Source organism: Pseudophryne corroboree, chromosome 4 (assembly GCF_028390025.1).
Source record: "Pseudophryne corroboree isolate aPseCor3 chromosome 4, aPseCor3.hap2, whole genome shotgun sequence".
NCBI classification, from domain to species: domain Eukaryota; kingdom Metazoa; phylum Chordata; class Amphibia; order Anura; family Myobatrachidae; genus Pseudophryne; species Pseudophryne corroboree.
In genome coordinates, this window is record NC_086447.1 from 57210572 (window position 1) to 57228060 (window position 17489).

General features: G+C 48.2%; 1 protein-coding gene across 2 annotated transcripts in view; it reads right to left on the reverse strand.

Moving 5' to 3' along the window:
* Positions 1-17489, reverse strand: part of INTS9 (integrator complex subunit 9) — a 112634-nt gene that overhangs the window by 57750 nt on the left and 37395 nt on the right. For both annotated transcript variants that reach the window (XM_063915070.1, XM_063915069.1), the window contains exons 7-8: positions 13234-13354; positions 11740-11874 (exon numbers count right to left, since the gene is read on the reverse strand). In XM_063915070.1, coding sequence (XP_063771140.1) covers positions 11740-11874; positions 13234-13354 — 256 coding nt within the window. The remainder of the gene's footprint in view (positions 1-11739; positions 11875-13233; positions 13355-17489) is intronic.

Sequence of the window (17489 nt, forward strand, 5' to 3'; positions counted from 1 at the left end):
ACTCACCCGAGATGCCAGTGTGCAAATATCCCTCTGTGCATCACGCATATAGATAAATGCATCCTTTATTTGTTCTAACGACAGTAAAACATTGTCCCTATCTAGGGTATCAATATTTTCAATCAGGGATTCTGACCAAACTACTCCAGCACTGCACATCCAGGCAGTTGCTATAGCTGGTCGTAGTATAACACCTGCATGTGTGTATATATTCTTTTGAATAACTTCCATCTTTCTATCTGATGGATCCTTAAGTGCGGCCGTCTCAGGAGAGGGTAACGCCACTTGTTTGGATAAGCGTGTGAGCGCCTTGTCCACCTTAGGGGGTGTTTCCCAGCGCGCCCTAACCTCTGGCGGGAAAGGGTATAATGCCAATAACTTTTTTGAAATTATCAACTTTTTATCAGGAGCAACCCACGCTTCATCACACACGTCATTTAATTCTTCTGATTCAGGAAAAACTGTTTGTAGTTTTTTCACACCATACATAATACCCTGTTTTACGGTATCTGTAGTATCAGCTAAATGTAACGTCTCCTTCATTGCCAAAATCATATAACGTGTGGCCCTACTGGAAAATACGTTTGAATTTCTACCGTCGTCACTGGAATCAGTGCCCGTGTCTGGGTCTGTGTCGACCGACTGAGGCAAAGGGCGTTTTACAGCCCCTGACGGTGTTTGAGGCGCCTGGACAGGCATTAATTGATTGTCCGGCCGCCTCATGTCCTCAACTGACTGTTTAAGGGAAGATAAACCATCACGTAATTCCACAAATAAAGGCATCCATTCTGGTGTCGACCCCCTGGGGGGTGACATCTGCATATTTGGCAATTGCTCCGCCTCCACACCAATATCGTCCTCATACATGTCGACACCACGTACCGACACACACCGCAAACTCACAGGGAATGCTCTAATGAAGACAGGACCCACTAGCCCTTTTGGGGAGACAGAGGGAGAGTCTGCCAGCACACACCACAAAGCGCTATATATACAAGGGATATCCTTATATTAAGTGCTCCCTTATAGCTGCTTTAATATATATATATATAGCCATTAATGTGCCCCCCCTCTCTGTTTTACCCTGTTTCTGTAGTGCAGTGCAGGGGAGAGACCTGGGAGCCGTTCTGACCAGCGGAGCTGTGACAGAAAATGGCGCCGTGTGCTGAGGAGATAGGCCCCGCCCCTTTTTCGGCGGGTTCTTCTCCCGCTATTTTTCCAGTCAGGCAGGGGTTAAATATCTCCATATAGCCCCTATGGGCTATATGTGAGGTATTTTTAGCCTTGTATAAGGTTTATATTTGCCTCTCAGAGCGCCCCCCCCCAGCGCTCTGCACCCTCAGTGACTGCCCAGTGAAGTGTGCTGAGAGGAAAATGGCGCACAGCTGCAGTGCTGTGCGCTACCTTATGAAGACTGAGGAGTCTTCAGCCGCCGGTTTCCGGACCTCTTCACGCTTCAGCATCTGCAAGGGGGTCGGCGGCGCGGCTCCGGGACCGGACTCCACGGCTGGGCCTGTGTTCGATCCCTCTGGAGCTAATGGTGTCCAGTAGCCAAGCAGCAAATCCACTCTGCATGCAGGTGAGTTTACTACTTTCCCCCTAAGTCCCACGTTGCAGTGATCCTGTTGCCAGCAGGACTCACTGTAAAGAAAAAAAAAACCTAAACTAAACTTTCTCTAAGCAGCTCTTTAGGAGAGCCACCTAGATTGCACCCTTCTCGTTCGGGCACAAAATCTAACTGGAGTCTGGAGGAGGGTCATAGGGGGAGGAGCCAGTGCACACCACCTGACCTAGTAAAGCTTTACTTTTTTGTGCCCTGTCTCCTGCGGAGCCGCTATTCCCCATGGTCCTTTCAGGAACCCCAGCATCCACTTAGGACGATAGAGAAACAATGTTTACTTATTTAATTATTTCTGAAAACAGAACGTCAAGACATTACAGTGCGGTAACTTCAATACCCCCATATCTCCAGTTCAGCTATCTCCATCTATAGACCCCCCTACATTTAGCAAGGCATTGGAACCACTGATCATAGGACTGGACAGGCCTTATACTTCAGCGGACAGAGGTGCTTCACCACTAGAGGACTGGCACTGCCCACAGAGAGGCGTCCGAGAGTGTGGCGCCCAGGTAGACAATCAGGTTAGTGCCATGCTCACTAATATCCATTTTCATGTTTAATTTCATATAGCCGCCTAGATGTAGTCACCAGCTGGAAAAATAGGATTTTGGTACTTACCAGGTAAATCCTTTTCTTTGAATCCATAGGGGGCACTGGAGTACTCTTGGGATATGGACGGGCTTCCGTAGGAACAGCACTGAATATTTAAATTTAGAACACTCCACCCCTCCATATCCCAGAGTACCTCAGTGTACTACCTCAGTGTTTTTTACTGAGCCGAACAGGAACTATAGAGAGGTTGACAATGGAGAATTCCTATAACATAACGGACAACAACAAAGTTGACACGTAACGTTACTGACAACTAAACAGTTGACACCATAACCGATAGACCTTTATAATTTGAACCAATCGGTGAAAATGTGTTACCATAAGCTCCTCTGAGCTTAATACAACCCAGGTAAAACTGCTCTGGGTGGGCGTCCAGTGCCCCCTATGGATTCAAAGAAAAGGATTTACCTGGTAAGTACCAAAATCCTATTTTCTTTATCATCCACTAGGGGTCACTGGAGTACTCTTGGGACGTACCAAAGCTTCCCCCGTGGGCGGGAGAGCTGTTTGGCACCTGTAACACTAGGCGGCCAAAGCTAGATGCTGATGCCGCAAACGTATCAAACTTGTAAAAGCGCACAAACGTGTGCACTGAAGACCATGTAGCCGCACGGCAAAGCTGCGTCGTAGAAGCTCCTCGACCAGCTGCCCATGAAGTTCCCACAGAACGTGTGGAATGAGCGGTTACTGATGTAGGTGGTTGTAACCTAGCATGAAGGTAAGCCTGACGTATGGTTAGTTTTATCCATCTGGATAAGGTTTGTTTAGACGCTGGCCAACCCATCTTGGCAGCATCATAGAGAACAAACAACGTATCCGTCTTACGAACTGAAGACGTTCGGGATACATAAACGCGTAATGCACGTACCACATGCAGAGTTCCAGAATGTGCTGTCAACACAGGAACTACTATTGGTTGATTGATGTGAAAAGATGACACTACCTTTGGTAAGAAAGCGGGATTCGTCCGAAGCTCCGCTCTGTCATCCTTAAACACCAAATACGGTGACTTGCATGACAAGGCACCCAAATCCGAAACACGCCTTGCCGAAGCTAAGGCTAGAAGAAAAATTGTTTTCCAAGTGAGAAACTTTATATCCACTTACTGTAAGGGTTCAAAATATGAAGACTGTAAGAACTCTAAAACCAGATTCAAGTCCCATGGTGCTGTAGGTGGAATGAATGGAGGCTGTACTCTGAGGACACCTTGGAGAAAAGTGCGTATAGACGGCAATAGAGCCAATCGTCTTTGAAAGTAAATTGACAAAGCAGATACCTGCACCTTTAGTGTAGATAAACACAGGCCTCCATCTAACCCTGTTTGTAGAAACAACAAAAGGCGGGATAACTTGAAAGATGATGTCGGAAACTTCCGAGCTTCACACCAACCTATATAGGCACGCCATATTCTGTAATAATGAGCTGCCGTAACCGGCTTCCTAGCTCGTAACATGGTTGGTATAACCGATTCTGGAATGCCCTCTCTTCTTAAGAGGGCGGTCTCAACAGCCACCCCGTCAAACGCAGCCGCGCTAAATCGGGGTAAAGGAACGGACCCTGTTGTAACAGGTCTGGACGTAGTGGGAGCGGCCAAGGATCGTCTGCGAGTAGTCCTCGGAGATCCGAGAACCAAGCTCTCCGAGGCCAATGAGGCGCCACTAGTATGACTGTGACCGACTCTCTTTTGATCCGTTTTAGCACCAGAGGGAGCAACGGAAACGGTGGAAACAGATACACAAGACTGTACGGCCACGCGACAGTGAGAGCATCCACCGCCACTGCCTTTGGATCTCTTGTTCTGGACACATACTGGAACGTTTGGTGATTGTGTCGAGACGCCATCAGGTCCACCTGAGGATAACCCCATCTCTGAACCAACATGTGAAACACTTCTGGATTTAATGCCCATTCTCCTGGATGAAAATCCCGACGACTGAGATAATCCGCTTCCCAGTTGTCCACTCCCGGAATGAACACGGCCGACAACATCACCTGGTGTTACTACTTCGAGCACAGAAAAAACACTGAGGTAGTACACTGAGGTACTCTGGGATATGGAGGGGTGGAGTGTTCTAAATTTAAATATTCAGTGCTGTTTCTACGGAAGCCCGTCCATATCCCAAGAGTACTCCAGTGACCCCTAGTGGATGATAAAGAAATGTGTCTTCTGCCCAGGCTTCTCCTCAGTCTACACCACTGATGATAAGTGATTGGCGGATGCGAATGCGGCTGCTCCACAGTATAGCTACACAAACCCCACCCGGTCATCTGCCTTCTGTCCTCAATGCTGGTCTGTCCCAGAAGAATTTCTGCACCGAGTTTGGTTAAGTCATTTCTTTAGATGAAAGTTTAGGTGTCTCAACCACCCCTTCACCCAGGACACTCTCTATTGGGTATCATCTACTATCTTAATTTCCCTGGGCAAACTAGTATAGTGCTCAGTAAGGATGCCAAGAAAACTTGGATCACCCCCACCACCCCAACTCAACACTTACCCCACACCGTATTTTACAGGTGCAAAAGATATTTCCGCAGATTCACTTTACTGCAGGATAGAGGCAACAGATTGTGGATTATAATAGATATATAGACTGATACCTCCATTATCATAAGGTACATATGAATGGGGTATGGGTGCTTGTAGATCATATATGAAATTTAACCCATTAACCTATGGTAACTGTGTTCTGTTAAGTAGCAAAATGGAAGCTTTCCGTGGATTTGACAGAGCAAGCTTTCATCTAATGACCTGTTTAGGAGTTTCATTTATCCCCGGGTTAATGTTTCAATCTGCAATCTCCCCTGATCAGGGGGTATAAGTGCACCAACATTGTAATGGGAATATGCCGTGATCACACCTGTTACCTGTAAACTGGGCGTGACCACAAACTACCAGTAAGAAGAAAATAATTCCCCTATACTCACCCGATGCCACTGAAGCACTACAAGGTCCACTCTGTATTAGCAAAATGGACTCTGAGCAAATGCTTACTGTAGCCACACTACCCTCCCCCAGCCCGGCACGTAGTATCCATAGTACCCGTGTTGTCCAATAACACAGCCGCAGCTGGGGGAGCACCCACCATAAAAGCTGTGTACAGGTATAGTAAGACTCATCTACAAAGCATTATAATAGGATTTTAATTACCTACTGGTAAATCCTTTTCTTGTAGTCCGTAGAGGATGCTGGGGTCCACATTAGTACCATGGGGTACAGACGGGTCCACTAGGAGCCATGGGCACTTTAAGAGTTTGAGAGTGTGGACTGGCTCCTCCCTCTATGCCCCTCCTACCAGACTAAGTCTAGAAACTGTGCCCGAGGAGACGGACATACTTCAAGAGAAGGCAATACACAAATAGTGGCGAGATTCACACCAGCTCACACATAACAAGGCAAACCAAACCAACTAGCTTGAACAAGTCAGCAACAGCTGAACAACAGTACTTAACCAAGTAACAATGCAGTACTTAACCAAGGAACAAGGTAGTACCGAACCAAGTAACAACTGCAGGAGAACGAAGCGCTGGGTGGGCGCCTAGCATCCACTACGGACTACGAGAAAAGGATTTACCGGTAGGTATTTAAAATCCTATTTTCTCTTACGTCCTAGAGGATGCTGGGGTCCACATTAGTACTATGGGGATGTACCAAAGCTCCCAGTACCGGAGGGAGAGCGCGGGGACTCCTGCAGAACAGATCGACCAAACTTTTGGTCCTCAGAGGCCAAAGTATCGAACTTGTAGAACTTAGCAAACGTGCTCGACCCTGACCAAGTAGCCGCTCGGCAAAGCTGTAAGGCCGAGACACCCCGGGCAGCCGCCCAGGAAGAATCCACCTTACGAGTTGAGTGAGCCTGAACAGATTTTGGATACGGCAAGCCTGCCATAGAATAAGTATGCTGGATAGTGAACCTGATCCAGCGAGAAATCGTCTGCTTAGAAGCAGGACACCCAATCTTGTTGAGGTCATAAAAGGACAAACAGAGAGTCCGACTTTCTGTGACGAGAAAATCTCTTCACATAAATCTTCAAAGCCCTCACAACATCCAAGGACTTTGAGGTAATTGAGGAGTCAGTAGCCTCTGGCACCACAATAGGTTGGTTGATATGAAAACCAGACACAACCTTCGGAAGAAATTGCTGGAGCGTCCTGAGCTCAGCTCTATCTTCATGGAAAATTAAGTAGGGGCTTTTGCGGGACAAAGCCCCCAATTCAGACACACGCCTAGCAGATGCTAATGCCAACAGTGTGACCGCCTTCCAAGTGAGAAACTTGACCTCAACCTCCTGTAAAGGCTCGAACCAATCTGATTACAGGAACTGCAACACCATGTTAAGATCCCAAGGTGCCGTAGGAGGCACAAAGGGAGGCTGGATGTGCAGTACCCCTTTCAAGAAAGTCTGAACCTCAGGGAGGGAAGCCAACTGTTTCTGAAAGAAAATGGACAAGACCGAAATCTGGACTTTTATGGAGCCCAAACGTAGGCCCACATTCACACCTGCTTGCAGTAAGAGGAGAAACCGCCCAAGTTGAAACTCCACCGTAGGAAACTTACTGGATTCACACCAAGACACATACTTTTTCCAAATGCGATGGTAATGTTTAGACGTTACTCCTTTCCTAGCCAGGATCAGGGTAGGAATAACCTCTCTCGGAATGCCTTTACGAGCTAAGATCTGGCGTTCAACCTCCATGCCGTCAAACGTAGCCATGGTAAGTCTTGATAAGCGAACGGCCCCTGTTGCAGAAGGTCCTCCCGAAGAGGAAGAGGCCTTGGCTCTTCCAGCAGTAACTCCAGAGGATCTGAGTACCAAGCCCTCCTTGGCCAATCCAGAGCAATGAGGATCGCCTGAACTCTTGTTCTTTTTATAAGTTTTAGAATCCTTGGGATGAGTGGGAGTGGAAGGAACACATACACTGACTGGAAGATCCATGGAGCCACCAGTGCGTCCACTGCCACTGCCTGTGGGTCTCTCGACCTGGAACAGTACCTGCGAAGCTTCTTGTTGAGGCGTGAGGCCATCATGTCTGAGGAACGCCCCAAAGACTTGTCACCTCTGCGAACACCTCTGGGTGGAGTCCCCACTCTCCTGGATGGAGATCCTGTCTGCTGAGGAAGTCCGCTTCCCAATTGTCCACTCCTGGAATGAAGATTGCTGACAGCGCCATCGCGTGTCTTTCTGTCCAGAGGATCTTTGTTACCTCTGTCATTGCAACTCTGCTCTTCGTTCCGCCTTGTCAGTTGATGTAGGCCACCGTCGTTACATTGTCCGACTGCACCTGAATGGGCTGGCACTGCAGAAGATGTGCCACTTGTAGAAGGCCATTGAATATGGCTCTCAGTTCCAGAACGTTTATTGGAAGGATGGATTCCAGACTTGACCACCTTCCTTGGAAGTTTTCCCCTTGGGTTACCGCGCCCCAACCTCTGAGACTTGCATCCATGGTTAGAAGGATCCAGTTCTGAATCCCGAACCTGCGGCCCTCGAGAAGGTGAGGTATTTGCATCCACCATAGGAGTGAATCCTGGCTTTCGGAAACAGACGTATCCTCTGGTGCTTGTGTAGGTGGGATCCCGACCACTTGTCCAGAAGATCCAGTTGGAAGGACAGTGCATGAAATCTTCCATACTGTACAGCCTCGTAGGAGGCAACCATCTTCCCCAGAAGACGAATGCATTGATGAACCGATACCCGGGTTGGCTTCAAGACATCCCGGACCATTGTTTGTATCACCAACGCTTTCTCCAGTGGTAGAAATACCCTCTGCACTTCCGTGTCGAGGATCATCCCTAGGAAAGACAATCTCCTTGTCGGCTCCAAATGTGACTTTGGAAGATTCAGGATCCATCCATGATCCCGCAGCAGTCGAGTTGTGAGAACAATGGACTGCAACAAATTCTCCCTGGACGATGCTTTTATCAGCAGATCATCCAGATATGGAATTATGTTCATTCCCTGCTTGCGGAGTAGAAGCATTATCTCTGCCATTACTTTGGTGAACACCCTCGGTGCCGTGGATAGGCCAAATGGTAGCGCCTGGAATAGTGAGTCTAACAGCACAAACCTGAGATAAGCCTGGTGTGGCGGCCAAATAGAAATGTGAAGGTATGCATCCTTGATATCTAAGGATACCAGGAACTCCCCCTCCTCCAGACCTGAGATCACCGCTCTCAGAGATTCCATCTTGAACTTGAATTCCCTCAAATATGGATTTAACGATTTGAGGTTCAATATTGGTCTGACCGAACCGTCCGACTTCGCCACCACAAAAAGGTTTGAGTAGTAACCCTTGTTTTCCAGATGAGGTGGAACTGGAACAATGACATTTGCCCTTTCCAATTTTTGAATGGCTTCCTGTAAGATAGCCCTTTCTGTCAGCAAAGCTAGTAAGCCTGATTTGAAAAATCTGTGAGGTGGGAGCTCTTGAAACTCCAGTCTGTACCCTTGAGTTACAATATCCTGTACCCAGAGGTCCAGGCCTGAGGACGCCCAGACCTGACTAAAATTTCTTATTACGTGCTCCCACCTGGCCAACCTCCAGGCTGGGAAGTCCACCGTCACGCTGAGGATTTTGAGGAAACAGAACCCGGCTTCTGTTCCTGGGATCCTGCCGGTGCAGGTTTTCTGGATTTTTCCCGACCACCTCTGAAGAAGGTGGAAGGGGACTTGGACTTCTTAACCTTTACGGTCCGAAAGGACTGCATTGTAGACGCAGAGAAGGATTTTTTTCGGCGTCGGAGTGGCTGAGGGAAGAAAGGTGGACTTACCCGCGGTTGCCGTGGAGATCCATGCATCCAAAGCTTCTCCAAATAGAGCCTGACCTGTGAAGGGTAGGTTCTCCACACTCTTCTTGGATTCTGCATCCGCAGACCATTGGCGCAGCCAGAGTCTCCTGCGTGCCGAGACAGCCATGGAAGACGTCTGTGCATTTAGATTACAAAGGTCCTTCATGATCTCCAGCATGAAACCCGCAGAATTCTGTATGTGACGTAAAAACATTTCAATGTCACTTCTATCCATAGTATCTAAATCCTCTAGTAACGTGACTGACCACTTAACTATGGCTTTAGCAATCCATGCACAAGCAATAGTGGGCCTAAGTGCCACGCCTGAAGCAGTGTATATGGATTTGAGCGTAGTCTCAATCTTGAGGTTTGCCAGTTCTTTCAAAGCGGACAGGTAAAACTTTTAGACAATCTAGAAACAGAAGCGTCTACTATAGGAGGGTTTTCCCACTTTTTCCTATCCTCTTCCGGGAAAGGAAAAGCAACTAGAACTCTCTTTGGGATCTGGAATTTTTTCTCCGGATTTTCTCAGGATTTTTCAAGTAATGCGTTTAATTCCCTAGACGCAAGGAAGGTAAGGGAGACTTTCTTATTGTCCATAAAGTAAGCCTCCTCTACCTGTTCAGGTACCTTGTCAGTAATGTGTATAACGTCCTGAATGGCCTCAATCATTAGCTGCACCCCTTTACCAAGGGATGCCTTCTCCCCCAGTATATCCCCATCACCCGTATCAAAGTCGGTATCCGTGTCAACTTGCATTACCTGGGCAAGAGCACATGTTTTGGGGCATATACTAGGAGATATTGTTGAGGTAGTGGGAGTAGAATACGACAAAACCTCTACAGAGTTTTTTTAAAACCTGTGTTTCAGTCTCATAATGAGCTATCCTAGATGAAATCTGGGATATCATACCCTTAATAGAAGCCACCCACTGGGGTTCGGATTCAGAGGGCTGAGACAGTATACTGCATTCCCGAGTACATGGAATAGACTCTTCTGGAGAAGATACACACTCTGCAGGACAAGACACAGAGTCCCTAGACATGGTAATGTGAGATATATATAACACACACACACACACACACACACACACACAGGAAAATGTCAGACACAGTTTCACCCCCAAGTACCTTCAGAGAGAAAGCGTTAGGGAGCCAGCCCACACAGCGCCCCAGTAGACAGTTATAATAATAAATGCCTGGCACTGAGTAACTTAAACAGACTACACAGTAATGTGAATAAACACTCCCCCCCCCCCCCCCTTGTATAACACCCTGGTACCGCACAGGATAGCTGGAGTTATGTGGAGGGTAAGCGCTCCCTGTCAGCGTCTCTGTAGTGTGATCTGCAGGGAGAAAATGGCGCTGGTGAGTGCTGGATACGCTCTGAGAAGCTCCGCCCCCGCACTTATACAGATTATACTGGCCTGAGGTAATGGCGCTAGCGGTAGAAAAGATGTCTCTGATAGCAATAGCGAACAGTGTAAGGGTGTTTGCGCTGAGCCAGAGCGCCCCTCACAGTGCCGCACACTGTGGCTCTGAGCCCTTCCGGAGCCGTCCTACTCACCACTGACGTCTTGTGGCTCCGTTAGGGGGGGGGCGGCAGTGCTGCGGGAGCGATCAGTCGCCTCGGGGGCTTGCGATCGACACCCTCAGGAGCTCAGTGTCCTGTCAGTGGAGATAGGGGCCATTAACCTCAGAGGGTTGGATCCTACGCCCCCCTTAAGTCCCACGAAGCAGGGAGGCTGTTGCCAGCAGCCTCCCTGTACCTAACATCTTAAAATAAAATAATAAAACCAGAAAAGCTCTAGGAGCTCCCCTAGCTGTGACCGGCTCCACCGGGCACATTTTCTAAACTGAGTCTGGTAGGAGGGGCATAGAGGGAGGAGCCAGCCCACACTATTAAACTCTTAAAGTGCCCATGGCTCCTAGTGGACCCGTCTATACCCCATGGTACTAATGTGGACCTCAGCATCCTCTAGGACGTAAGAGAAAATTGCATCATCATATTGGAATTATGGTTGAACTGATGCTTAGACTGAGCGCAGGGACTGGCCAGATGGGAGGAACGTTAACTGGTCAGTTCAAATGTATTGCAACATAAAAAATTAACATTACATTTACTCACACACAATGCCATTAATCAAACTACACCAATCTCAAAATATCTCTCAACACGACATCTCCGCTCTTTACACAGATTATTCACTTCCATGCACGATTGCAGGACTTTCTTCGGGCTGCACCCACTCTGTGAAATGTCCTACCAAGCACAACAACACACTCCTCTAGTCTCCAAACCTGCAAGCGTTCCCTGAAAATTCACCTCTTCAGGCAGCTTATCACATTCCAGACCCAACCACATAACCTTCATAAGCTTTCCTATCCAAATACATCCCCACTGCACAGTCCACACATATCCTCACATATTTCCTCTTTCTTCACTCTCCCTTCCTCCTGACCCCAGGCCAACATTGCTGTGTGACCATATCATCATAGAGCCCACTATAAGAACCTCTGCAATCTGGTGGACCATTATGCAAAAGATATCAGCTATCCTTGTGTATCACACGCCTATTTCCCTATAGAGTGTAAGCTTGCGAGCAGGGCCCTCCTACCTCTATGTCTGTCTGGTATTACACAGTTTTGTTTTATCATTGTTGTTTCCTATTGTAAAGCGCAACAGAATTTTGCGGAAGATCCTTGTATAAGGACTCACCTGTGGGTGTGTGGTTAGTAGAGAGGAGCCAGAAACGTAAGAGACCTTTTCATAGTGAGACTGGATGATCCAGTTGGAGCTGCCCAGGGCATACCCAGAGCTCAGCGGAGTTACCTGCACGGCGCCGAACAGCTCCTGGAAGAGACGGTAAACAGTCACAAAAAATGTCCCATACAATATAAGGTCAGTTCCTGTCTCTGAGACGTAAGGCGGTACTGTAATAGCTTCCATAACCACTAGGGGCACCCTGGCACTATCCTATATAATAAAAGCCAACTCCGCTCCTCACCCGTTAGCTGACACAGCTCAAACTGAAAGTGATACTGCAGGGAGCTGTTACAGTCTCATAACCTGCTGCTGCTAATATTAATAATACTGACCTGACTGTTTCACATTTGCTGCACACAGAGAGAGGGGGCTGGGGAGAGAGAGAGAGAGAGAGAGAGAGAGAGAGAGAGAGAGAGAGAGAGAGAGAGAGAGAGAGAGAGAGAGAGAGAGAGAGAGAGAGAGAGTGAGAGTGTGGGGGGGTAGGGGCAGATAGATCCAGTTGGTGGGGGGTGCAGATAGGGACTGGAGGAGAAAGCAAGAGGGCAGGAGGCAGGGGTTGGGTTGTATAGGGACTGGGGAGAGTGGAGTGGTAGGGGCAGATAGGGACTGGGGGAGATAGAAAGAGCAGAAGGCTTGGGGCAGATATTGACTGGGGAGAGAGCGGGGTAGGGGCAGATAGGACATGGGGGGAGAGAGAGGGGTGGAGGTGTTGGCGATAGATAAGGACTGGGGAGAGAGTGCAGTGGTAGATAGGGGCAGTGGAGAGAGATGCAGATTCTTTCAATATAGTCCCCCAACACACACACATGCTCCCATATTCCCTATATACACTGCACCCCCCACCATATATATTGCCCCTATATACACTGCACCCCCATCCATATTCTGCACCCCCCACAATATACTGCCCCTATATACACACTGCACCCCCATACCCCCTCCATATAGTGCCCCCTATATGCAGGGAATCTCCCTCCTCCATACACTGCTCCTGCCATATACCACATACTCTGCACCCCCCCTCCATATACTGTGCTGTAACCCCAGGTTACTTGCCATCTTGGGACTCGGCAACAAGTAGCAGCAGTAACCAGGAAACGGATGCAGGAACCACCAGATGGTCCCGCAGCGCTCACACCTGAGGCACCGAGGACACGTGTGGCAACTTACTGGTGGGGGGAGAAGGTGAATCAGTCTGGCAGGAAGGGACGAGAGCCTGTGTGCTGCTGCTGGCTACTGGGGGAGATGGAATAAGACTTCTAAAGAGACAAGTAGCAATACACTTCATAAATGCTAGCTAGAAGCGGGTTGGTTTGGTTGCTATAGGCAAGTTCCCCAGTCTTTACAGGATTTAATACATCTCCCCCCCACCCCTCAGCTTCCCCACCAAAAGGCCTTACAGAGAAGGCTTTCTGCTCAGTGCCGGCATTCGGACGTGGTACTTACAATCTTCTGGGAATAGCCCACGAGCTGGATCTTGCTGAGAGCGGCATTCACCTCCTGCATGGTGTAACACTTCCTCCACGTGTACACCTCAATGGCGTCCTTCAGAGGGGCTGGCAGCTGCCTAAAGACACCACAAGTGACTGAGTACAGTACTACAGGCAGGCTCCAGCTACGCAACAAAGCAGCCTTATTACAGTAGCGGTACCGGAACATGCTTCTAGCAAATGATAACCGCAAAGAGAATTGTCCCAAGCTACTACGGCGCTAAGGGACCTTCATCTCTTCTGGTGCTTTGGAAGACGGAGATGACCACTTTCACAGGTATAGAAATGAAGTCACTTCTGCCAGGTTTCTGCTCCTTAAAATTACTTTTCCCCTTTTTAGTAGAAATGTAAAAAAAATTATATTGGCACAAACAGATTATTATTGATATTTTTGCCCGGCGCTGCATTGTTGATCCCTCGCTAAATGACGCCAGCAGGCACTGGGCTGGTTCCCTATTGACCCGCAGACACTGATAAATTATTCCTGCTGTCGCTATAAGGATATTACAAGTCACCGAAGAGTACATTTACTAAGAGGCGGTTTTCTTTTTATTGACTGGGGTTTTCCGGCAGGTTTGTATCCCGCAGATTTGCTAAAGCCAAAAGTGGCGCCATATTACCAAGACTCGATACTTTAGAAAGCAACTTAATAGATAGGAAACACTACTGATGTTTCTTATTGTTGGACGTACAGAAAGCCCAGATTTACTAAGCGACGGGCTTACAACTCACCCACATAAACGTCCGGCCTCAGGCAGGCGTGTTTGTATGAAGCACAGATCCTTAGGATCAGCACAGGCTCGTAGATTATAAACAAGTTCTAAAGCCGACACAGTTATAAAACACTTTACATCGCATTATTGTCAGCGCCCCATAATCAACATAACGCTGTCCATCATCTCATTGCCTACATCCTGAATGCCGATAAGGCATACCGGTCCCGTTCTGCACTATGGGCCCGAACATGAGTCAGACATGTGGGCGGACGTTTTTTCAGTTTGGCCGCAGCATCCTATTTAAATCCTTAAGCCACCAGTGTATCCCAGAAATCCATAGGACTACACAGGGAAACCTTTTCCCACTCAATGGGCCTAATTCAGACCCGATTGCAGCAGTAACATTTCTCTCTAATTGGCAAAACTATGTGCACTGCAGGTGGGGCAGATGTAACATGTGCAGAGAGAGTTAGATGTGGGTGGGGTGTGTTCCAACTGAAATCTAATTTGCAGTGTAACAATAAAGCAGCCAGTATTTACCCTGCACAGAAACAATATAACCCACCCAAATCTAACTCTCTCTGCACATGTTATATCTGCCCCACCTGCACTGTACATGGTTTTGCCCATCAGAGAAAGATTTTGCTGCTGCGATCAGGTCTGAATTAGGCCCAATGTCTGCAGCAGTCTTTATTAGTACTGGGACTTACACGACGGTGCGAAAGATCCGGAAGATATCCTGGCCTCGGCTACGGAGCTGCCGCGGTCGGTCTAAGTAGCTTCGGCATGGCTCAGATGGCCGATGTTTAGCGGAGTGATCCGATGCTGCGTTTTAGGATGGACATATGAAGACAATCTGAACACAGAGCTGCTTGCAGGCTTTGCACTTACATTAAATTCCACAATTAGGACACAGAGTTTTAAAACAGCAATCCCATGAAACTACCATGGCAGCCACAGTTACAGATGTGTCCTCATACTGTACATACTTTTTGTGCCATATGCGCGAGATGCTGGTCACGACTTAGATGTTTCGCCATGGGTAGCGACTCTAAACTTTTGTACTTCTTCTTGAATTCTGCGTCATATTCGCATCGTAGCTGCATACATTCTCACTTATAGTGTGCCAGGGACACTAGATTATACAGATTCCCGTGTGACAAAAGTACTAAAGTTGCAGAATCAGCATATCGACGCATGGCGCGAAGCATGGGGTGGCTATTTCGGACCTGTCTTTTGCCTTTTTATCCAGATCAGCAACTAAAGGTACACACACGGTGAGATTTATCCTTGTGATTTTTACTATATAGTCAAAATCACAAGGAAAGTTAGTGCAAATCGCAAGGTGTTAGTCACCTTGCGATCCCGATGCGCTGTCTCGCGGGGTCGGTATCGCAAGGTTTGATAGACTGTGCAGGCAAGTCAATTTGGACTATCTAGTACTAAAGTATAGTCAAAATCACACATAGCCACTATCGCAAGCACACACACAGTCAATATCGCATAGTCCATATTGTATAGTCAAAATCGAAGATAGCCAAAATCTCTCCGTGTGTACAATGCACCTCTAGTTGCACACAGCAGCACATGCAATGCCAGCGTCAGTAGTGGGTGCACCCCAGCATTGTACTTTTGCCGCATTAGCGATGGTTTTGTGAAAAAGTCTCCAGCTTAATGCTTGGCACATAAAGTCTGTGGTGCGTCAAACGTGGCCATTTGAGGATAGGTGTAAACTGTCACATCTGTACATGGGGGGTCCACACTGACATGCGGGGGGATGCCCAGCACAAGGCTAGTCCGCCCTGCATGTCAGTGCCGCCCCCCCCCCCTGCAGAAGTGCAAAGGCATCGCACAGCGGCGATGCCTTTGCACTTCAAGAGTAGCTCCCGACCAGCGCAGATTTAGCGTGCTGGCCGGGAGCTACTCGTCGCTCCCCGGCCCGCAGCGTGTCACGTCACGCAGCCGCCGCGGCCCGCCACCCCAACGGTCCGGCCACGCATACGTTGGCCGGACTGCGCCCCCTATACGGCGGCTTAACGTAGCCGTCCAGCCCCCTCCCGCCCATCGACCGCCTCTGTCTCAGAGGCGATCGCTAGGCAACGACGGCTGCCATGCGCCGATCGGGTCGGAATAACCCTCATGGGACATAATATAGTGAACATAGAGACTTTGGAACCCCCCTCTGAGCACTGTAAAACTCTCCCATTCTGCCATCACATGATATACTGAGAGCCAGTGTGTCTGGCAGCCATACTTGTCTGCCCTCCAGAGAGATTGTGAAAGGGAGAAAATGATTTGTAGGTCAAAAAAGCACTATCACCTGAATGTAAAAAAAAAAAAAAAAAGAAGAAAGGGGACTTAGCTTGCAATTTAAATAACTACAAAGCATGACGTCCGTCCGTTGTACACCTTGTGTCTCAGTCGCACATACAATATAAGGGATGGGCTGTACTAATCCCAGTGCTAGTGTGAACAATACCTTTGTATATTTATCCCCTTAAAATGGTTCTCTCAGACGCGTCTTCATAGAGTCCAGATCGATTCTGCAGCCTGAGCCGAGGACAGCCGTGAAACCGCGTTTAGCGCTACCACGGCGAGAGCCACAAGACGGCTGAGATAAATAGCTTTCTCCAAAATAAATACAGATGCTGTTCCCTATTAATCTTCCAGCGGGTACAATACTGCACGGTTATTAGGTAATGAAAGCAATGGAAGGACCGCATTATATATCGGCTGGCCCGGTTACTACCTGTACGGGTCTCAAACATCTGCACAAAGTCTCAGGGGAATTTTAAGAAAATCACTTTTGTTACCCAAGTACAAACACGTGTGTGTGTGTGTGTGTGACGGACTTCCATGTACAGACTCTGAAAGTTAGCGGTGCTCAATTACAGATGAACGGAGGGTGTAGCCTTAAGTCAGGCCTGTCCAAACTGCGGCCCTCCAGCTGGATAAAAACTACACATCCCAGCATGCCCTGACACAGCTTTGGCATTCTCTGACCACAAAACTGTGTCAAGGCATGCTGGTATATGTAGTTTCACAACAGCTGGAGGCCAGCAGTTTGGACATGCCTGCCTTAAGTGCTCCAAAATACTGCGCAGTAGAGGCAGCCGTTTGCAGTGGGGTGCACATATCTGAAATACGAATGGATATGAAAATAAATGTATCTTCTAACCTTCACGAGGGTATAAGTAAAAGTTTCCTTACATTGACGAGATAAAAAGTATAGTAATCCTGTGTAGCCTCTTCCCCTCACCTGCAGGGTCTAACAAGAGTTACAGATGTATCCTCATACACTGCGGCTTCACTCGCATCAAACAGCCCCTCTCAGCGCGACAAATCCTGTGCGACTTGCCAACGCCGAGCTTCTTCCTTGCGCAAAATGTGCGTCTTATTCACATGAATAAAACTGCCCTGCTACATTACACTGATCAGTCTGATGTCTGGCAGTTGTAGACCTGCGCGGGCCCGGGCCTGTGTAAGAAACGCTACG